This window comes from Gorilla gorilla, chromosome 1, assembly GCF_029281585.2.
Source record: "Gorilla gorilla gorilla isolate KB3781 chromosome 1, NHGRI_mGorGor1-v2.1_pri, whole genome shotgun sequence".
NCBI classification, from domain to species: Eukaryota; Metazoa; Chordata; class Mammalia; order Primates; family Hominidae; genus Gorilla; species Gorilla gorilla.
Window position 1 is genome coordinate 177933499 of NC_073224.2, and position 23960 is coordinate 177957458.

General features: G+C 41.6%; 2 protein-coding genes across 9 annotated transcripts in view; both read right to left on the bottom strand.

Annotated features, from left to right (window-relative positions):
• The window catches only part of PATJ (PATJ crumbs cell polarity complex component), a 415136-nt gene that overhangs the window by 100730 nt on the left and 290446 nt on the right, over nt 1–23960 (bottom strand). For 6 of the 8 annotated variants that reach the window (XM_055362067.2, XM_031012337.3, XM_031012336.3 and 3 more), the window contains 2 exons: nt 23055–23127; nt 10045–10137 (listed from right to left, as the gene is read on the bottom strand). In XM_055362067.2, coding sequence (XP_055218042.2) covers nt 10045–10137; nt 23055–23127 — 166 coding nt within the window. The remainder of the gene's footprint in view (nt 1–10044; nt 10138–23054; nt 23128–23960) is intronic. The other 2 variants (XM_063698171.1, XM_055362138.2) reach the window with 1 other exon arrangement.
• On the bottom strand, nt 21020–23040 carry LOC129526804 (ragulator complex protein LAMTOR5-like). The gene has a single exon (XM_055362279.2). The coding sequence runs from the start codon at nt 22260–22262 to the stop codon at nt 21993–21995; it is 270 nt and encodes an 89-aa protein (XP_055218254.1). The 5' UTR covers nt 22263–23040; the 3' UTR covers nt 21020–21992.

Sequence of the window (23960 nt, forward strand, 5' to 3'; positions counted from 1 at the left end):
TATTCATAAACTACTCATCCAACAAAGGTCTAATATCCAGAATCTATAAGGAACTTCAACAAATCAACAAGCAAAAAAACAACCATATTAAACAGCAGGCAAAGGCAAAGGACAAGAACACACTCTTCTGGAAAGAAGACATACACCTGGACAGTGTCTCATGCCTGTCATCTCTGCACTTTGGGAGGCCAAGGCAGGAGGATCACTTGAGGCTAGGAGTTCTACATCAACCTGGACAATGAAGTGAGACCCCCATCTCTACAAAAAATTTAAAAATTTGCCAAGTGTGGTGGTGCGCCTATAATCCCAACTACTTGGAAGGCTGATGTGGGAGGATTGCTTGTGCCCAGGAGTCCAGGAGTTCAAGGTTGCTGTGAGCTATGACCACACACCACTGCACTCCAGCCTGGGAAACAGAGTGAGACCCTGTCAAAAAAAAAAAAAAAAAAAAAAAAAAAGAAGACAACATAGAAGCAGCCAACCAACATATGAAAAAATGCTCAACATTGATAATCACCAGAGAAATGCAAATCAAAACCATGAGATACCACCTCATACCAGTCTAAATGGCTGCTATTAAAAAATCAAAAAATAACAGATGTTAGTGAGGCTATGGAGACAAAGGAACTCTTATATGCTATTGGTGGGAATGTAAATTAGTTCAGCCACTGTGGCAAGCACTTTAGAGATTTCTCAAAGAACTAAAAATAGAAGTATCATTCAACCTAGTAATCCCATTACTGGTTATATAACCAAAGGAAAATAAGTTATTCTACCAGAAAGACACCTGCATTCATATGTTGATTGCTGCACTATTCACAATAGCAAAGACATGATATCAACCTGGGTGCCCATCAACAGTGGACTGTATAAAGAAAATGTGGTGTAAGTCTGGGTGTGGTGGCTCACGCCTGTAATCCCACCACTTTGGGAGGCCGAGGCGGGTGGATCATGAGGTCAGGAGATCGAGACCATCCTGGCTAACACGGTGAAATCCCATCTTTACTAAAAATACAAAATATTAGCTGGGCATGGTGGCAAGTGCCTGCAGTCCTAGCTACTCGGGAGGCTGAGGCAGGAGAATGGTGTGAACCCAGGAGGCGGAGCTTGCAGTGAGCCAAGACCACACCACTGCACTCCAGCCTGGGCCACAGAGCAAGACTCCATCCCCCAAAAAAAGAAAATGTGGTGCATACACATGAAATACTACACAGCCATAAAAAACACTCAACGAAATCATGTTCTTTGCCACAACATGGATGCAGCTGCAAATTAACACAGGAACAGAAAACTAAATACTGCATGTTCTCACGTATAAGTGGGAGCTAAACACTGGATACACATGGACATAAAGATGGGAAAAACAGGCTGGGCACAGTGGCTCATACCTGTAATCCCAGCACTTTGGGATGCCGAGGTGGGTGGATCACCTGAGATCAGGAGTTCGAGACCAGCCTGGCCAACATGGCAAAACCCCGTCTTCACTAAAAATACAAAAATTAGCTGGGCGTGGGGGTGGGCACCTGTAATCCCAGCTACTCGGGAGGCTGAGGCAGGAGAATTGCTTGAACCTGGGAGGTAGAGATTGTAGTGAGCCAAGATTGCACTACTGCACTCCAGCCTGGGTGACAAGAGTGAAACTCAATCTTAATAAAAAAAAAACAAAAAAAGATGGGAAAAACAGACACTGGGGACTACAAGAGGAGGCAAGGAGAGAAAGAGGGAGGCAAGGTTGAAAAACTACCTACTGGGGACTGCGCTCACAGAGGTTCAATCATATCCCAAACCTCAGCATCACACAACATGCCCTTATGACAAACCTGCACATGTACCCCCTGTAACTAAAATAAAAGTTGAATGGCTGGGCGTGGTGGCTCACTCCTGTAATCCCAGCACTTTGGGAGGCCAAGGTGGGTAAACCCTCTGAGATCAGGAGTTGGAGACCAGCCTGGCCAACATGGTGAAACCCTGTCTCTACTAAAAATACAGAAATAAAATAAAAGTTGAAAGGTCTGGTGCAGTGGCTTATGCCTGTAATCCCAACACTTTGGGAGGCTGAGGTGGGAGGACCGCTTGAGGCCAGGAGATCGAGGCTGCTGTAAGCTATGATCTTGCCACTGCACTCCAGCTTGGGCAACAGAGCAAGACCCTGTCTCCAGGACTCTTCAGTTTATAGAGAGATTTACTTACATTATCTAATATGATCCTCACTCCCTCCCACCTACCACCACCCTATTTTCACCCATCAAGTTATGTTAGTGTAGAACTGCTGAACTGAACATGGCGAAACCCATCTCTATAAAAAATACAAAAAAATTAGCCAAGTATGGTACTGTGCACCTGTAGTCCTAGCTACTTGGGAGGCTGAGGCAGGAGGATTGCTTGAGCCCTGGAGTTTGAGGTTGCAATGAAGCTATGTTTGCATCACCACACTCCGGCCTGGGTGACAGAGCAAGACCTTGTCTCAAAAAATAAATAAAAAATAAAATAAAAGTTGAAATTAAAAATAAAAAAAGTCAGCCCAGTCAAATCCATAAGGCTCGGAATCCTTATTACAACACTCACAGGCTCTAAGTCTTTGAGCACGTGCATTAACTTCTGGTCCCTCAGCTGCAAAATGGAGATGACGACAATATTAACGCTTTCATTACGGGAAGGACAGAGGTGGAGAGCAACAGTTTCTGCTCAGTTCCTAACAAATAAGCACAGAGTCCAGGTGGATGGTATTGCTATTATTATTGCTGTTTCTATCAGGATAAATGAGATCATATTTTAAAGTGCCCATTATAGTGACAGATATATTTCTTGTTTTACAGAGACATCTAAAAACAGACAAGAATGAAGGTAATCCTCTTCCCACACAAATCTGCTCTTCCTCCTGTTTCTTTTCTCAGTAAATAGCATCAACCAGCCACCCAGTCAGCTGCCCATGATGTATCTGAGAATCATTTTTGCCTCTTCCCTCTTCAACTTTCATATCTACGTAACCATCAAGTCCCATCCATTCTGACTCCTGTATATGTTGAAAATCTGTCCATATTTCTCTGTCCTAATGGCCAGATCCTTGGTTTCAGTCATTATTAACTTTCATCTCAGTTACTCTAATAGCTTTTTAATTCTCTTCCTGACTTCAGTTTTGACATTTTCTGATTCTTTATATTTTATATGTATATAATTTTCTTTGCAAAATTGAAAATTGACCAAAGTATCTAACCAATTCTTTTTTTTTTTTTTGAGATGGAGTCTTGCTCTCTCACCCAGGCTGGAGTGAACTGGCGCAATCTCGGCTCATTGCAACCTCCGTCTCCCGGGTTCAAGCGATTCTCCTGCCTCAGCCTCCCGAGTATCTGGGATTACAGATGTGTGCCACCATGCCTGGCTTTGTATTTTTAGTAGAGACAGGGTTTCACTATGTCGGCCAGGCTGGTCACAAACTCCTGACCTCAAGTGATCTGCCCACCTCAGCCTCCCAAATTCTGGGTGCCTAACCGATTTTTCAAAGGGCACCCAGAAGGATCTTTCCAAAAGGTTAATCTCATCTTTATAATCCTCTGTTGAAAACCATTTCAAAGGCTTCCCTTGGTATAAAGTCCTTTCTCCTGGTCCACAAGGCCCTCTGCCAGCCAACCCCTGCTGACTTGGTGGTTTTCACTTTCTGCTACTATATCTGCATGCCCATAGTTCTGTCTCTAGGATTAGGCTAGGAATGCAGACGTGAGGACCTACAGGTGATGCCATTAGGGAAGCAGGCTGCATTAGAGAAGAATGAAAAGGCAGGGACTGAGATAAACTCGGAGTACATAATTGAAGGGCGGCTTGGAATGCTGGTCCATTTCCAGTGGAAAATGGAAACCTGGATTTTTACGCAAAATCTCCTGATTCATAAAACTTAGCTCAAAAATCTTAAGAATGTTGCACAGACTAAATGAAACACATTTGTGGGCTGAATCTGACTCCTAACAACCAGCTTGTGACCTCTGCGTTAGACCAAGTGTGGCATGCTCCTGGACATGAAAGCGGTCTTACTTATCTTTACATGCCTAGAGCTTGAAACGCTGCACAGATTCTAACAAAATGTGTACTGAATAATGAGAGCTCTGGCACACCTACATTTCATATAGGCAAAATCTGGTATTAATGATAGCTACCACTAACTGAGCTCTTACTGCATGCCACGTGCTGTGTCAGAAATTTCACATACAAAATCATACTTGATCCTTATAACAAAGAAGTGAGCACTGTCTTCTCTAATTTTTGGATGAAGAAACACAGGCAGACAGGATAAGCCCCTTTCCCACAGGCAGGATCTAAGTCTGTTCAGACTTCAGAGCCTATGATTTGTATCTGACAGCCTTTTTCATCTGGAAAAGCAAGTGTTCCCAGTCCATTTGGCAATACAGGTGTTATCTGTAACACGTGACCCTGTTTAATAAATATGTTTAAATTTTTTATAAGGATCAAATGTATCAAGGTGGAGAGTAAAGAATGCTTCTAAAATGTTGGTATTCTAGCTGACAAGGACTCTGAAATGGTAAAATGCACGGTCAGCTGCAGTGTGCATTTCCATGTCACAGCTCATTTAGGTTACTGGTAAGTTACCTCTGAAAACAATTCATGCTTCCTCAGGCATCTTTCTATCCTGTAAATTCTAAAATCTCCACAAAGAAACTCCAAGAAGAATGCTGCCCTGAGTAGACTGGAATACTCTCATTTTTGTATTCTTGCCCTAAGGGTCAGAAATTATATTTCACAATGAAAGACAACAGTAAAGACAAATACCACTGAAAATTTGAAAAATCATAACATTCTGAATATTTTTTAAAAATCTAAAGAGTTCTTGAGGCAGCTGTATACAAACCAGGTCTGTAATGACAAGTGTCACTTGACATATAGAGCCCACTGCTGTTATGCAGTTGTACAAAATGAGGGAAGTACAGTAAGCACATCTGTCCAGGGCAATTCTAACACAGTTCTCTTGCGCTCCTGGCCAAGCTTTGGGATTATGGTTGTTCTGAAGCCCCGGATGCTATGGCATTTGCCATTTAAATAGCTCTAAACCTGCATTCAGAGGAAAGCTTTAAAGAACACTTACAGACACAAGGTTTACATACTGGGGGCAAGAAACGTCAATTATTTTACTGACAACTCTCTGTGAAACTTACCTAGTAAACCCATACATTGCCTTGCTGAAGAGTCAAGCATATTTATTTTACATGATTTTTGCAAAGACAAAACATGAGAATATATATTGTTTCCACCATCTCTCATGGACTGCCAGTGCTGCAATCAACTCTCAACCAGGGCATCAGCGTCCGCTCTGGCCTGTTCTATCTGATGCCACACTGTGGCTACAGTGAACTGGGAGTCATCTCCTGCAGACCTCTGTGGCCTCCCACTGCCATCAGCATGGAGATCACAGTGCTTAACATGGCCTGGCTGCTGCTGACCACTCCAATTTCGCTTCCATCTCACCAATCTGGCAACCACAGACTTTCAGTTCATCAGACTCTCAGAGGCTCTAAGGTTGCCTAAAACCTTCCTTTGTTTTCTTCTTTGTCCCATTCCCAATTATTGTCAGCTTCTCCTTCAAATTCATCCCCAGGGTAGCCCTCCCTCTCAAGGTCAAATCCCCTTTCATACGCTCTCTTAGCACAAAGCAACTCTAGTTCTTAGCTTTGATTAGAGTTGAGGTTTCAGGCCCAGCACAGTGGCTCACGCCTGTAATCTCAGCACTTTAGGAGGCAGAGGTGGGCAGATCACCTGAGGCCAGGAGTTCCAGACTAGCTTGGCCAAACATGGTGAAACCCTGTCTCAACTAAAAGTACAAAAATTAGCCAGGCCTGGTGGCGCATGCCTGTATTCCCAGCTACTCAGGTGGCTAAGGCACGAGAACTGCTTGAACCCCAGAGGTGGAGGTTGCAGAGCAGGGAGCTGAGAAAGCGCCACTGCACTCCAGCCCAGGTGACAGAGTGAGACTTAAAAAAAAAAAAAAAGTGTAGTAACCTCCAATTTGAGCCCTGGCTTCAATGGGTGATTTTTTATTTTTGAGATGGAGTTTTGCTCTTTCACTCAGGCTGGAGTAAAGTGGTGTGATATTGGCTCACTGCAACCTCTGCCCCTGGGGTTCAAGTGATTCTCCTACCTCAGCCTCCCAAGTAGCTGGGATTACAGGCACCCAACACCATGCCCAGCTAATTTTTGTATTTTTCGTAGAGATGGGGTTACACCATGTTGGCCAGGCTGGTCTCGATCTCTTGACCTCGTGATCTCCCCACCTCAGCATCCCAAAGTGCTGGGATTATAGGCATGAGTCACCGTACCCCGCGAAAAAACTTAAATATTGAAAAAATTAAGCCAATGAGATTATAGATGAAACTGTTTTGCAAATTGGAAAGCTCTGTGCAAGTACTTTCATTTCAAGTTCTTTTCAAAAGGCTTCTAACAGGCTCTCATCTAGACTTCTGAAATAGATACCAGACACTTCCCTGCCTCCAGTCTCTCACAATCAGAATCTATGTTTCACAAACCATCAACTGATCTACAAAAAAGTTATTTCCCCCTTTAAAAATATTTTAAAGAAATGGAATACCTTCTGAAATTATTATAAACTCCTTGGCTATGCATCTAGGGCTACTGAGATACAGTCCAAAGCCAACCAACTGAATATACTAAAAATAGCACTGGAGTATGCATAGGCCACGGCTTAGCCTCAGCTCTGAAAATAACTTTTTTTTTTTTTGGACACAGGGTTTCACTCTGTCACCCAGGCTGGAGTGCAGTGGCATAATCACAGCTTACTGCCACCTCAACCTCCCAGGTCCAAGTAATCCTCCCACTTCAGCCTCTTGAGTAGCTGAGACTACAGGTGCTTATCACCACACTCAGCTAATTTCTTCTATTTTTTTTTTTTTTTAATAAAAATGGGGCCCACAATGTTGCCTAGGCTGGTCTTGAACTAGGCTTGTCTTGAATTAATACTTCATTACAAGACAATGACATTTATGTATATGCTAGGTTGAACCATATGAAATTTTTACCTACCAAAATGGCAATTTCATATGATTCAATCCAACATTTTGCTAATTGATGTACTGTCTATCTTCCTTCCCCCTCCAACTGTGGAATGAGTCCATGAGGGAAGGCATTTTTGTACATTTTGTTCACTGTGGTATCTTCAGTACCTGGAACATAGTGGTATTCGGCAAATATTTGTTGAATGAATGAAATGAATTTACTAAGCTCTATTTGCCCTATATTCTTCTGTGTGATTTATATTTTATAGCCCCTTTGTTTCCTAATAGCATCCTAATTACTGTCATTCCTCAGCTGAGGAAACTGAGGTTTGGTGAGGTCAAGTGACTTCTTCAAGACACTTTTTTTTTTAGACGGAGTTTCGCTCTTCTTGCCCAGGCTAGAGTGCAATGGCGCGATCTCGGCTCACTGCAACCTCCATCTCCCAGGTTCAAGCGATTCTCCTGCCTCAGCCTCCCAAGTAGCTGGGATTACAGGCATGCGCCATCATGCCTGGCTAATTTTGTATTTTTAGTAGAGACGGGGTTTCTCCATGTTGGTCAGGCTGGTCTTGCACTCCCAACCTCAGGTGATCCTCCTGTCTTGGCCTCCCACAGTGCTGGGATTACAGGCGTGAGCCACTGTGCCCAGCCAGACACTCTTAAATAATACTTTATGCCAGGCCATTTATATTTATGCTATAACAGTTGTCCAAATTCAGGCTATCTTTCCTTTCTGAACTAGAACATGCAGAGATTCTACTGCAAACAGTGATTAAGAAACTCCAGAACCAAAAGGAGAGATGGTGGGTAAGGAAGGGAACAGAGGGGAAAAAGACAGACACTAGTCAATGCGTATGGGAAAGCCTTCAATTGTTGGTGAAGTGCAGTATGAAACATTATCTAAAAACGACCCTCAGGCCTCCAGGCCCTCTGCCTCTTCAACTGTCTTGACACCTGCAGCCCTGTCACTGGTGTTGCTTACTTGGGAACTGGGAGTGGATGATGGATGGCTTTTACCTTTGGCCTGCACATGAGCCTGGCTGGGACTACCAGACTCTTCCAGCAAGCAAGAGAGTATTCTCACTCTTTTTACCATTTCCTCTGTGGATGAAATTGGGGACGCCTACCTACAAAATTCTGTTGCTTTAAAAGTCTTTCCCCTAACCTGACTATGGAGACATAGTGCCAAAAAGAACAAGTTAACATATTTTTAAGTAAAGGGGCTTTCGGTTTGAAATTTGTTGCTGTTCCTCATTTCCCTTTAGTGCAAAAATGCACTCTACCTTTTGGAAAGGGAAGTTACAATTTTTTACTGCCATTATTCTTTTTTCTTTTTTTTTTTTGAGACGGAGGTTCGCTCTTGTTGCCCAAACTGGAGTGCAATGGCGTGATCTTGGCTCACCGCAACCTCTGCCTCCCCCTGGGTTCAAGCGATTCTCCTGCCTCAGCCTCCCGAGTAGCTGGGATTAGAGTCATGCACCACCACGCCCAGCTAATTTTTGTATTTTTAGTAGAGACGGGATTTCTCCATGTTGGTCAGGCTGGTCTCGAGATCCTGACTTCAGGTGATCTGCCCACCTTGGCCTCCCAAAGTGCTGGGATTATAGGCTTGAGTCACTGTACCTGGTCATTTTTTTTTTTTTTTTTTTTAGTCAATCTCTGGTAAATAAACTGCTACTACTCTTAATGCCAGGGGTCTCAGTTCCCACATAGGATTTATTCATGAGTGGCCCATTACAATTTCCACTCTTGCTGAAACATTCTTTCCCTTCAGCCAGAATAAGCTCACTTTCTAGGATATGCAATCTGTGGCAGTCACAAGATATATTTTCCAAAACCTGAAAAAGGATAAATGGATGATTTCTCAAATGCCCTGAAGTAAAATGAACAACTCTGGGCTGTCATAAAATCAGAGTTAGATGACACTCCTAAGTGATTAATTCTTTGAGATTTGTAGGACATTTTTAAACACAGAGGGGAAAAAAGCCTACATTTCTTCTAGAATTTGTAGTCTAACCCTGGAAGTGCTGGGCTACAAAATAGAAAAGCAGATGATGAGCCAAGGCATGGGAGTCAGAGGGTAGGGCAGCCATCTCCCAGCCTATCACATACTGGCTGGGGGCCTTTGGCAAGTTAGTTAACTTCTCTAACTCTCAGTTTCCTCACGTGTAGGAAAATCAAAGAACAGGAAATGCATGCAGAACACAGCACAGTGTCTGATATGCAACAAATGTTCAATAACTATTAAATAACAAAATATCAAACATTAGGGTACATAAGGAGAAAGAGTTCTCTAAAACTGCCTCTCTTCTAATGCCCTAGCCCCTGGATAAGTATCTTTTGCTTGGAATCAATGGAATAAATTTAACATTTTTTCTTGTGCCTCCAGGACTAATTAAGCACAGCTCTGGCCTTATAAAAACCCAATATTAAACCAGATATAAAGGATAAATTGCAGGCCAGGCACAGTGGCTCACACCTGTAAACCCAGCACTTTGGGAGGCCAAGGCGGATGGATCATCTGAGGTCAGGAGTTCAAGACCAGCCTGGCCAACATGGCAAAATCCCGTCCCTACTAAAAATATAAAAATTAGCTAGGCATGGTGGCGTGCGCCTGTAGTCCCAGCTACTCTGGAGGCTGAGGCAAAAGAATCGCTTGAACCTGGGAGGCAGATGTTGCAGTGAGCTGAGATCATCGCACCACTGTGCTCCAGCCACTGCGCTCCAGCCTGGGCGACAGAGTGAGGCTCCATCACAAAAACCAAAACCAAAACCAAAAACAAAAACAAAAACAAAAAGGAGAGATTGCTTCCTTAATCCCAGACAGCACAATTCAAGTGTTGCCAAGGTAAGAGAAGATGCTCTTCTTCAGAGTCAATGGGTCACTCACTACATGTAATAGCTTCTCGTCTCACAGACGAAGATTCCTGAGAGAAGCAAACATGATAGGTGGTTCTTTCCAAGGTGGTACAAAACATAAGTGATACATCCCTAAACAGAATACAGGATGAAAAATACTCAAGATTCTCACCAGTTTGAAGCTTTCACTTTCAGGCAATTGTTTAATACCAACTTCGAGGCTGCCATCTTCCTCACTACTAATAGGTTCGGTGCTGCTCTGATCCTATGGAACGTTAAAAAGAAAATGGCAAAGATGTCATTCTTCACTTACACTCCCTCGAATTGTACAGATACTCAATGTCATTTGTTCATCATATGGTTGTGGTGGATATTGTTTCCTCTGAGGAAGTATTTTCTGTTTCTTTCTTTCTAGCAGAAGACTGCTTTGTTGTTGTTGTTTCAGGCATCTATCTCTGCTGCTCACAGATAGGCCTTAGGGAAAGCTGGTCCCTACCCTCTGTTTCAGGTGTAGGCCTGATTGCCTAGGATAGTCTTTTTCTTTTCCCAGTGATTTTGTCCGGAATGGGCAGATCAGGAATAGATTTTGTCAGTTCTGGCCAATGAAATATAAGGAGAGGTTTGCTGGAGATGTGTGGAAAAGTTCTTCTTTAGTCTTAAGAGAGCTGCAAGAAGTCCCTATACCTCCCAAATTAACAAGAGAGCATGAGCCCAAGTTTCCATGGACGGCCGTCCCATGACAATGAGGGAACCAGCCTTAGGATAAGGCTGACCCTGTGGGTTACAAAGCAAATGTAGAAATAGAAAGAACTGGTTCTCTGCTGGCAAAACTAGGTCACTGGATTGAGCAAACTTGGAGCCCAGCCTTATCCTTAACCACCTTCTGTGAGAGCTAATACATTTCCTTTTGCTTCAACCGGTTTGAGTTAGCCATTCTGTTACCTCCAGCCCAAGCTTTCTCACTGAGTCAGTTGACTGTTTTTTGTATATGACTAAACTGTTTGAGATAAGAGACTGGGTTTATCTTGTTGATTTCTTTTATTTATTTTTTTATTTAATAAAAAAATGTTTCTTTAAAATTTAATAAACGAATTTTTTTTTTTTTTTTTTTTTTTTTTTTTTTTTGGTGGGGGGACAGTCTCACTCTATCGCCCAGGCTGCAGTGCAGTGGCACGACCTCCGCTCACTGCAACCTTCGCCTCCCGGGTTCAAGTGATTCTTGTGCCTCAGCCTCCTGAGTAGCTGGGACTACAGGTGCATGTCACCACACCGGCTAATTTTTGTATTTTTAGTAGATGGGGTTTTGCTGTGTTGGCCAGGCTGGTCTTGAACTCCTGACGTCAAGTGATCTGCCTGCCTCAGCCTCCCAAAGTGTGTCTTTTTGGTTTCTGAAATCAAGTCCCATCACCATGCCTGGCACATGGAAACCACCTAACACTGATGGAACTAATGAATGCACTGAGTACTTGTTTTCTTTCGTGACTTTTTCCTGCAGAATCCTGAAAATATGTATTTACATAAATGAGACACCTGGCAATAATACATACCACTAAAAATCTAAAACACATTAGGCATCTCCTCAATTGAATTGTGACATATTAAATGTTATAGTTAACTAACTAGAAGTTATTTTACTTTCTGGGGATATATAAGGAAGGATAAGGATGACAAATGGAATATCCACATTGTACTTACCTGGACTTTTATTTTTAATCACCACCATCCTGGGATTACTACAAATTTGGTTGAAATAGTTTATAGGGAAAATAGTTTTGATTTTGAGACATTCAATCTCACTCATAATTTGATGCAATTAAAGTAAAGAGAGCATTCTTTCAACTATCAAATGGACAACAGAATAGGAAAAGAACATTCAATATTGGTAATGTCAAGGAGAAAGGAATTTTTATACACCACTGAGTGAATATAATTAAGATAATCTTTTCAGAAAAAAAAATACTCTGTGTGTGTGTGTGTGTGTGTGTGTGTGTGTGAGATTGCTTACTTCTGGGGAGTGGAATTGGGGAATGGGTAATTTTTGCATTAATTATTTCTATACTGTTTGATTACAGAAGAATTATCACATACGATTGCATATTTAAACATAAAGTAAGGGGAGACTATGAGAAACACCTAAAAGAAGAAAAAAAAATTAAAGAAAGCAAGCAGCATGGACTTTAGAATTGGGCATATTTGGGTTCAAATCTCAACTTTTCCACTTAGAATTATATGACGTGGGGCAAGTTGCTTTCAAACCTGAGTACAGGTTAAGTATCCCTTATCCAGAATGCTTGGAAATGTTTTGGACTTCAAATTTTTTCAGATTTTGGAATGTTTGAATTACACTTACCAGCTGAGCATCCCAAAACCAAAATGAAAAATCTGAAATCCAAAATGCTTCAATGGGCATTTCTTTGGAGCATCATGTTAGTGCTCAACAAGTTTCAGATTTTGGAGCATTTCTAACTTCAAATTTGGGATGCTCAACCTGTAACTTAACTTGTTTTTAAAGTGCAGATAAAATACCAGATTAAAAATACTACCCTATAAGGTTGCTTTAAAAGATTAATGAGTTAATATGTAAAATATCCATTTGCATAACACCAGGTACAGTTAACTTTTGTTTCTAGCTTTTAAATATAATTTACTATTTTCTTTTCTTTTTCTTTTTCTTTTTTTTTTTTTTTTTGAGACAGAGTCTCGCTCTGTCGCCCAGGCTAGAATGCAGTGGCACGATCTCAGCTTACTGCAACTTCTGCCTCCTGGGTTCAAGCGACTCTCCTGCCTCAGCCTCCCGAGTAGCTGGGATTGCAGGCACCCACCACCAGGCCCAGCTAATTTTTGTATTTTTAGTAGAGACGGGGTTTCGCCATGTTGGCTAGACTAGTTTCAAACTCCTGACCTCAAGTGATCCACCCACCTCAGCCTCCCAGAGTGCTGGGATTACAGTGTGAGCCACCACGCCCGACCTTTTCTTTCTTTCTCTGTTTCCATGTGAATTTGACAGAACTGTTTCTAGCTTTTTGTTGAAGCAGATTCTTTATTCTTGTACTATCTCATATAGTCTTCCTAATAACCTGCTACGGGTATGTACCACCATGATCCCAATTCATAAATGAGGATAATGATACATTTTAAATAACTTGCTAAACAACTCCAGGCAGTAAAAGGTAGATCTAAGATTCAAAGCTGGGAAAGGGCCATGCTAGGCCCTCAATAAATGATGCTCTCATTTCTCTCTCATTCTTCCTTTTCAGTATTGAGTGTTGACAACTGATCTTACAGAAGATAAGACTCACAATCTTTCAAAAAATTATTGTTAATAGACCATGGATTTTCCAAAACGTGTCTTAGGATTTTTTTAACCAGAAAATTGTATTAGATAGAACATCCTCTTCTCAGTGAATTTTGGAAAATCAAGGAGTTACCATGTGAAATAAACATACCCAAGTTAATACATCTTGAAAACACACAGATTTTCAGCATTTTTGACAGTGGTAATGTAAGTGTTAGAAACAGAAATTCTGAACAAAGGAATTACTCTTTAAAAATCAGTATTTAATCTATGGAAAACTTGTAATATCCAAATTCCTTAGTGTGTCTAGTTCTGCAAGCTGTGGGAGCCCCTGAAGAAGGCCTGGCGAGGTTATGGTGGCCAAGTGGAGCTTTGAAATAGTCAATGTTGGGCTGGGTGCAGTGGCTCACGCCTGTAATCCCAGCACTTTGGGAGGCTGAGACGGGTGGATCACGAGGTCAGGAGTTCAAGTGGGCAAGATGGTGAAACCCTGTCTCTACTAAAAATACAAAAAAATTAGCCAGGCGTGGTGGTGGGTGCTTGTAATCCCAGCTACTCAGGAGGCTGAGGCAAGAGAATGGCTTGAACCCAGGAGGCAGAGGTTGCGGTGAGCCGATATCACGCCACTGCACTCCAGCCTGGGCAACAGAGAGAGACTCCGTCTCAAAAAAAGAGAAATAGCTAATGTTTGTAACTGCAGCACATTAGACTGTAGAACAAACCCACAGGTTCCGTTAGTAACCCTGCAAATGGCCACCACCTCTGGTCCCAGAAGAGAGAGATTCTCACATGAAGAGGGGTCAGCTGAAAACATTCATCTAATTATGCACATGTCCCCTTAGGGAAAGGAAAGTGTTCCTTAAATAAATTAGAGGAATCTTTACTTTTATATTTCTCAGCAATATGCATATTGAAGATAAGATATTCTTGGTCTTTATAAAATGAATACTAAAGTAGAGGAGAAAACAGCTGTTTAAGGGATGCGTCAACCTGTAAAATTTAAGAAAACATGGGCAAAGCAGTCTAGGTTCCAAATAGTCTATGCATCCTTTAAGATGTGAATAGAAACAAAAAATACCCTCTATGTCTACACCACATCCCACACTTAGAAACTAGAGGATCAAATGAAGCAGAATTTATCATTCAAAGCCAGGTCTCAAATGCCACTTGTTCCATTGTATCTTTTCCTTCTCCTTACCGGGGGGACATCTCTCCTTCTTCTAAATTGTAACATTCTACCTGAACCTCCTCTGTCCCTTAACATTCATCTCTTTTGTATCCTAATTATGTATGTACAGAACTGATCTCCCTGATGGGACGGAAAGATCCTTGAATCGAGCATCTGGGCCTCATTCATTCCCACTGCCTGATTCATTTTTCACCCTAGGTCTGTTTTACTTCAAATTCCATACTCTTTTTAACTGTACTACGCCTCCCCTCTTTTCCTCTTAGTCGGAGATGACTCCGTAGAGGAGGGTTTGAAGTCCAAATCTAGATGGAGTTGGGAGTCAGGCAAAAAGGAAGTTGGAATTGAGGGAGGATAGCAATAAAGCATTTACCTTCTAGGAGAACTAAAGTTTGTAACAGTTTGATGTTCACATTAATGTTACATTACAAGGAGAGCTAAAGTTGTAATGTTTATGCTAAAATGAGGTACGGAACACAACAATGTGGATCCCTTCCCTCCCTCCCTCCCTTCCTTCCTTCCTTCCTTCTTTTTTTTTCACCATCTCACTCTGTCACCCAAGCTGGAGTGCAGTGGCATGATCACAGCTCACTGAAGCCTCGACCTCTTGAGCCCAGGTGATCCTCCCACCTCAGCCTCCCAAGTAGTTGGGACTACATGCGTGCACCACCATGCCTGGCTAATTTTTTGTAATTTTTGTAGAGACAGGGTTTCACCTTGCTGCCCTGGCTGGTCTTGAATTCCTGAGCTCAAGCACTCCTCTGGTCCTAGCCTCCCAAAGTGCTGGGATTACAGGCGTGAGCCCCCGTGCCTGGCCACAACAATGTGGATTCTGCTCTGAGAACAGAATGGCTCATGAGGTAAGGAGTCTTCAAAATACCCCACTCACCAGGAGCTTGGAAAATAGCCAAGAGTCTGATATGGGAAAGGGAAAACAGGTCAGCAGCGTGATTTCTAAGGCACGAGTGAATTAGAGTGGTTTGAGGACCATCTGGCTGACGGATGGGGGCCAGTTGGCACCCAAGATGACTCAGCTAATCCGGATGCCTGGGTGTTCCTGTCATCTCTTGCTGATCTTCAAACCACCTGTCCAAAGCTGCCTGCTCAGCCAAGCAGCTTAAGGAGAACAACTTCTCCCTATGAGATCACAGTCAGTGGATTCCACAGTCAATTATGTTTTGTAGATGAACAAACAGAAAAGGCAAGACTTGTAAGGTTTGCAGATCAACCCCCACTGAGGTTAGTCTTTTTCAGACCTTTGGGAAGTTCCAAATTCCCTCCCCTGGGCTCTCCCAAAATCTTCCACATAAGTGATTGCAGAAGTGATAATGCTTATTATTTTAAACTCCTTTTTTTTTAATATCCACCATTTGTCTATAATTTTCTTCAAACTGAACAGTGAATCTTGATAGCAAGAATGCTATTTTATTTGAGAGTAGCCATTCAATAAAAGTTAAATTCGTTAAGGATGTTATTGTGGATTGAAAAAACATTTCCTTTTTTTTTTTTTTGAGATGGAGTTTCACGGTTGTTGCCCAGGCTGGAGTGCAATGGCACGATCTCAGTTCACTGCAACCTCAGCCTCCTGGGTTCAAGCGATTCTCCAGCCTCAGCCTCCCGAGTAGCTGAGATTACAGGTGCACGCCACCACACCCAGCTAATTTTTGTATTTTTTTTAGTAGAGACGGGGTTTCGCCATGTTGGCCAGGCTGGTCTTGAACTCCTGACCTCAGGTGATCCGCCCGCCTCGGCCTCCCAGAGTGTTGGGATTACAGGTGTGAGTCACCGTGCCGGGCCCATTCCCATATTTTCTAAATCCAATATTCTTTTAGAAAACACACAAAATAATTTTAGTCTCATTGCCAACCTAAATTCACAAATATTTCCTTCTGCAAAACCTTGTTTACCACATGTGACAAACTGAATTTCTTTCTTCTAACCCCAAACATGAGCTTATTTACTAGGCTGCTCAGAATTCTAGAAAGGCAAGGCAAAATTAAAATAAAATGGAAATTATGCTAATGGAACTCCCTGCATGATCAACCTCCCTGATCTTTATGAGGCCTGTTCCATCTCAGTTAGTACTTTAAAAAGCACAACTTGTAAGAAAGCAAAAAGGAGGTCCTTGTTTGTATGAAGATATTCTAAAAGATTTAGGCTGTCCTGTCAATAAATGGAATAAGTATGTCAGAACCCAAGTTATTTGAGCCCTCAGTACCTCTTACTAGACGACAGCAATGGCTTCTTAATTGGGTTTCCCTCTTCAAGATGTCTTTAACATTGCTATTAGACTAATCTTTCTGGAGTACAGCCTTGATCAGATTGTTTCATTGTTCAAAATGCCTTCAACAACTCCAAAACCAAAGAATGAAATTCAGACCCTCTGGGATTTAAATGTGGAATCTAAAAAGTTGAACTCATAGAAGCAGAGAGTAGTGGTGGTGACCAGGGGCTGGTGGATGGGGTGAAGGTTGAAGACATGTTGGTCAGAGGATGCAAAATTTCAGTTAAAGTAATAAGTTCTAGAGATCTGTTGTACAGCAGGGTGACCACAGTTAATAACAATGTACAACAATGTATTGTATTCTTGAAAATCTCTAAGAAAGTAGATTTCAACTGTTCTCACCATAAAAATAAGTATGGGAAGAAATACATATGTTAATTATCTTGATTTAGCCATTCTACAACATACACATATTTCAAAACATCATGTTGGCCAGGTGCAGTGGCTCACTCCTGTAATTCCAGCACTTTGAGGGGCTGAGGTGGGAGGATCTCTCGAGCCCAGCAGACTGGGCATGGGCAACATAGTGAGATTCTGTCTCTGCAAAAAAATCTTATAGTAGCCAGGTATGATGGTGCGTGCCTATTGTCCTAGCTGCTCCGGAGGCTGAGGCAGGAATATTGTTTGAGCCTGGGAGGTCGAGGATGCAGTGAGCTGAGATCATGCCACTGCACTCCAGCCTGGCAACAGAGCGAGATCCTGTTTCAAAAAATAACTGCCCCCCCCAAACCAAAACCAAACAAAAAAAGCCATCATGTTGTATATGATAAATATATACAATTTTTATCAATTTAGTTTTTAAAAGGAAAAAAATCCTGTTTTGTATGTAACTATTAAAAATGGAAGATGCTAGAGGCCGGGAGTTCTACTAGAGGGCTGTGATAATATAAGCACAATCACAACAAAAATGAGGTCTTATCATGTGCCAGGAATAGTGCTAAGCCTTTTATAAACATTACTTAATACTTCTAACAAGTCCATAGAATTAATTATTATTATCAAACCCATTTTAAATGTGAGGAATTGAAGTTTATAGAGCGTAACTGGCTCAAGTTCACTCTGCTAGTAAATGGTAGAATACTGATTGAGACTTGGCTCTGTCTGACGTCCAAGCTTATGTTCACATCACTATGCTGTAGAATTGTGCCAACGGTATTATAATTACCACAAGCACTGCATCATAATCCCTTATAAATATATATAGCTGTAGGAATAAAATATTTTTACACCTGGCCCTCATAACTACCCTTTGACACAGGCAGAGGAGGCTATTAACCTGGCTTTACAGAAAAAGACAGACTTTGGGAGGTTAACTGCCTCTACCAAGGTTGTATGCCCACAGGTAATTAGTAGAGCCAAAACCAAAACCCACATCGTCAGACTTCTTGCTCAGTGTTTTATTAGCACTCTTGCTCACTCTACTAGCACAGAACTGCATGAAACAATTTTGTTCTCTGCGATACCCTTCAGGTCTAGAACATTGACACATAATAAGAGCTCAATGACACTAGGCTCGGTAGCTCACACCTGTAACCCCAGCACTTTGGGAGGCTGAGGTGAGAGGACTGCTTGAGGTCAGGAGTTCAAGACCAGCCTTGGTAACATGGCGAGATCCTGTCTCTACAAAAAATTTAAAAATTAGCCAAGCATGATGGTACGTGCCTATAGTCCCAGCTACTTGGGAGGCTGAGGCAGGAGGATTGCTTGAGTCCAGGAGTTTGAGGCTGTAGTGAGCCATGATAGCACCACAGAGCTCTAGCCTGGGCTACAGAAAAAGATCTTGTCTTTTTTTTTTTTTTTTAAAAAAAAGCTCAATAAGCATTTGCTGAACAAAGAAATAAATATGAGATACCATTAACATACAATAAAACTGCTACTTAATAATACTGAATTATTATTATCAGGTCCAATTTAATAATGATATGGCTCTATTTCATCTATTTGGTTATGATTTAAATGGGCTGTCTCTTTTAGCCATATGCTGGATATGAGTTATGCTTTAGTACTCAATAGAAACATCTAAGGGGGAAAAAGATATACTAAGAGGGTCCACATACGCAAATGGGAAGGGAATAGAAAGTGGTCAGGGATATGTGTCCTCTTCACATACCGCCCACAGGAGGGGTGGCATTCATCATTTGGTAGCAGTTACTACAGCCAATAGTCCAGAGTGGAACTAAAAAGCCCTCTCTAGAATATAATCAAATTGTGATGGTTCAATAGAAACATCGCCCGCATAGCATATGCTGTTAGAGAAAGGGATTTATTATTTATTTATACATTTAAATGCCTAATGTGATTTCATTATTTTTGAAAATGAAATACAAATAATGGCACACAAATTTGATTAAGATATGTGATAATGTTCTTGAAACTTAAGACTGGCATTATTTATACTTTACATATTTTTTACATACTAGCCTGCTTTATTTTTTTATTATTATTTTTTATTTATTTATTTACTTATTTATTTTTGAGATGGAGTCTTTCTCTGTCACCCAGGCTGGAGTGTGGTGGCGCGATCTCGGCTCACTGCAAGCTCCGCCTCCCGGGTTCACGCCATTCTCCTGCCTCAGCCTATTTTTTCTATTTTTTAGTAGAGAGGAGGTTTCACCATGTTAGCCAGGATGGTCTCGATCTCCTGACCTTGTGATCCACCCGCCTCGGCCTCCCAAAGTGTTGGGATTACAGGTGTGAGCCACCACGCCCGGCCTAGCCTGCTTTATTTTACATGCTAGCTTGTACTTTTTATTTTACATACTAGCCTGCTTGTTTTAAAAATAAAATCAGTCTTCTAAATTTTCAGAACAGCTATTCTTTGAAAGACTCTATTAAATAGTACCACTATCTACCCAGTTGCTCAAGCCAAAAATCTAGGTTTATCCATGACTCTCTACTTCCCCTCAGCTCCCTCGTTTAATTAATCAAGTTTGACTCAACCTCCAAAACATCAAGGATCTGCTCACTTTTCATTGCTTCCAATACCAACACTTCATCCAAGCCACATTAGGGCCTCACTGGGGCTTTTGCCTTTTACCATATTACTTTCCTACCAACCCACTCCCCACCTAGCAGCTGTGGGAGATGAGAATATGCCACTCTAAAAAGGAAGGATCCATGAGCTGAAGGCAATTAGGAAGAAGCAGATGCAGGAAAACCCTCTGCTCTCCCTCTATTTGTCTAAAAGCAGGACATACATATATAAAGACAAAGGTATCCCCCTCCCTCTGAATCAGGGAGAGCAAAGGTTAACCCCTGAACATAACACAGGACGTTTATCCCCTGGAGATGGCACCAGTGGAATCTACATGAGCAAGCTATACCAACTAGCCTTTATCTGCCAGTTGTTTGCCTTCCCTCAAGTTGCCACCCCTAGAGACAAAGTCCTCTTCCTTTGTCTTGTCATTTCTCTAAACATTTACCATTTTTGTTAAAGATGCTATTTAAGCTAGAATTTAAATCTATCTCATTGAGAACTACTCATTCCCTGGGTGTTTGCCATGTATATAAGAAACACATATGTCATTAAACTTCTGTTTGTTTTGCTCTTGTTAATCTATCTTTTGTTTCAAGGGTCCATTCCAACTAAGAACCTATGAGGGTTGAAGAAAAAAGTTATTTTTCTTCCCCTAAATAGCCAAATGGATCCTTTAAAACTATGTATCAGGTCACCTCACTCCCCTGTTTAAATCCTTCCAGTGGCTTCTACTGCATCTAGAATAAAACCCAAACTTCTAACTCTGACTTACACAGCCTTTCTCTCCCTCTTGTCTCATATTTCACTGCTCTCCCAGCTTCTAAGATGCTTCCAGCCATATTCCTCAAACACGCCCCAGCTCATTCTCACCTGAGAGCTATTTCTGTCCTCTCAGCAGGGAAGGCTCCTCCCTCTTATTTTTGAATGTCTGGCTTTTTCTTTTAATTTTTATCTTATTTAAATTTTACCTTGCCCAAGTGTAACCAAGTACTCCCATTTTTCTAAGAGAGAATTATTTTTTTCTCTCTTCTTTCCTCTTTCCCCCAGTTCCCCACTTCCTACTCAGCCCTTTAGAAATGCAAACACAGGGTCATGCCTGTAATCCCAGCACTTTTGGGAGGCCCAGACGGGCAGATCATCTGAGGTCAGGAGTTCGAGACCAGCCTGGCCAACACGGTGAAACCCCGTCTCTACTAAAAATACAAAAATTAGCCAGGCGTGGTAGTGTGCGCCTGTAATCCCAGCTACTCGGGAGGCTGAGGCAGAAGAATCGCTTGAACCCGAGAGGCTGAGGTTGCAGTGAGCCGAGATCACACCACTGCACTCCGCCTGGGTGACAGGGTGAGACTCCATTTCAAAAAAAAAAAAAAAAAAAAGGAAGAAAGAGGAAGAAAGAAATGCCAGTATAGCCTTTTACCTCCCCTTCACCAGACGCTCCCTAGAGAGCAAGTTCATCTAACTATGTGCTTGGGAGAGATCCAGAAAGGAACCCTCACTCACCAGGAGGTTGCCTGGATCAATAACAGCTGATTTCTATGGGCCCCCACCCCCCAACCAGGAGACTGCCTCGAGAGATATGAAACTCTCTCCCACCTGGCGAGTTTTTGGCCTAGTCCTGCACAAGAAGGCACCAGCAGTCACCAGCTCGACTGCCCAGTAGATAAGGCACCGGAGCTAGCACATGGATCTCCCAGTTGCTCATTTCCTCCTCTGCCTTTTAAAAGTGCCAGGTTTCTGCTCCAAAAGCGAAGCAGTTACCCTTAAAGCAGGAAGCCTGTACTCCTTCCCCAAAGCTAGCTTTGGAATCAATCACCTTCTTTATACCAGACCCCCTTCTTGATAACCTGTGTTTCGGCTACACAAGTAGCCTTCTCTGTAACTCAGGAAAGAGGTCACATTCCCCACGTTAATTCTCTCCAAGGCACTGCCTACTATATGATAATTCTTTTGGTTTATTTATTTCTTAATTTGTATCTTTGTGTCTTCAACCATGAAGAGAGAAAGATGATAATGAATTGGTGGGAAGCCTTACTTTTATTCACACCTAGATCTCTAATGCCTAAAAGAGTGCTTAACAAATAATATGCACTCATTGAACACTTGTTTTTTTTTCCTCCAAACAGATTTATTGAATATAGCAAAATTCTATACACAAAGTGACCTGGACCAACTGCTTCAAAACATGATCCTTTCTTACTAATATCTTGATAGGTCAGTCCATAGTGTTAAAAAGAAATTTACTCTTAAGTAAATAGAAAAGTGCCCACTGCACATTAAATGAATGGCCTAACTACTGGAACTTTAGTAGTTCTACAAGATAATTAACAAAGGTAGGATGGAGTTCCTATGACAGGCTGCTGAAGAACAGATACGAGCCATCAAGAGGCCATTTTGTGTACTGCCACTGTGAAGCCATCACGCTTCTGGATCATAATGTTCCCATTATCGGATGCTGGACACACTACAGGAGTATCAGTGGGGTCAGAGGTTAGCTTAGCTGCTTGTTGGGCTAGAAGAGATATCACTCCAGCATGCTCATCTGACAGGGTCCCATGGCAACCCAGATTAAGTGAATCTGTGCACGGGACTCCAACAATGGAGGGATTCTTCATTGTATCTTCTAAGCGCTGCTCCAAGGTCGCCTCCATCCCACCCACCGTCCACCCCGGCCCAGAACCCTGAACACGTGTTCAAAGAATAAAAATAATGTGTATTGCACAATCACATTTTTATTAAAAGGGACACTATATATAGCTATTTATGTTTACTGCAGAAACAAAGAAAAAAGTATGAAAATATACTGAATAGTGAACGTTAACTTCCTTAGGGAGGTAGTGAAAGAAAAATTAAGATTTCTTTGAATAACCCTGCACTATTTAATTAGTAACAATAAGCATGTATTTCTTTTTGGAGTTAAAAAATAATTCAATAAATATAAAACGAGAAGAGAAGGAATATCTCCTCAGCTGGGGAGACAAACTGATTACACAATTCTATATCTATCTACTCCAGAAGCTGACCAATATTACAGCAATCTTGTTATGCTAGTAATTTCGCCATTCACAGATGAAAGCAATTATTTAAAGACACCTTGATCACAGGTATTAAAGTATTTCAAAACCATAAAGAAAGGGGTATAGTTCAGTCATAAACAAAGAGAATTTTCTTGTAAATTCTGAAACGCCCAATTAGGACAAAATTATATACTTAAAGGAGAACTTGAGCAACTTTGAGGAAGGTAATACTTATATGGTTAGGTTCTAACATATTTACTAAAAAAATTACTTTATAATCAATACCTCAATACTTTCTATTTTGGTTAGGGAAATTTTCCACGAGTTTGGAATACCAAATACTGAATATCAAAAATGTCCGATTGGGGGGAAATGCTCATGACAAATCCATCTAATATACTAAGAGCTAATTAGAAACAACCTTACCTCAATAGAAGATGGAGAACTTGATGGCACTGGAAAAGGAGTAACGGCCATCTGATTGACTGCATCCTCGTTTCTGTGAAGTGTTAAAATAGGCAGAATCAGTACACAGTAAATGCTAAGTTCCTGGCTCAAATTATAAATACTTCCTCAGTTCTCAGTTGAAAATGCACACACAGCATCATAGAATTAAATATATATATATATATAAATATATAGCTTCCATATATATAGCTTCCAAGCATGCAAAGTTACTATGCATAAAAAAAATGTGTTGCTCAAAGGATACTAAGATGCAATTATTAGTGACAAAGAGTGATGATGCTAGGAGTTACTCAAATCCCACTTAGTAAGTCAGGTGCTGCAGAGGATAAGTTTGGAAAGGCTTTGGCTCTTTCAGCACTGCAGAGTATAAATTTTTCAAATGGCCATGTGCAACCTTTAGGCCCCATTAATGTCTGGAGCATTTTGTTCTTTGAACTGGAAAGGATCCCAGCCTCCTCACTTGGCTTCTAACTTTGTTTTGCCAAATGAAGGATGATGGGGTGTCTACAATAGGGCTGCAAGGTGGAGTATGAGGAGGAGTGATTGAGGGGGAGGGCAGAGCTCCAGACAGACAATGCTTTGTGGGTAGGTGAATTCTCCTCCTCCTCATCCCAATGGAGTAGAGTAGGTGGCAGCTGAAACCTCATCACCAGGGTGATCAGAACCTATAATACTGGTTCTGATTATCTGGACCTATTTTCACCACATTACTAGCAAATGGTTGGCAGTGGTCTGTGGGAGATAATGACTATCCTTTATAGTCATTATACCCATTATGATGCACAACCAACATAATTATCTCAAGATTTATGTGAAGTTTGATTTTATGTTTCACAATATAAACCAAGGAAGCTCACAAACAAT

Coding starts and splice junctions, on each gene's coding strand:
- LOC129526804 (XM_055362279.2), bottom strand. CDS start 22,262: ATGGAGGCGACCTTGGAGCAGCGCTTAGAAGATACAATGAAGAATCCC.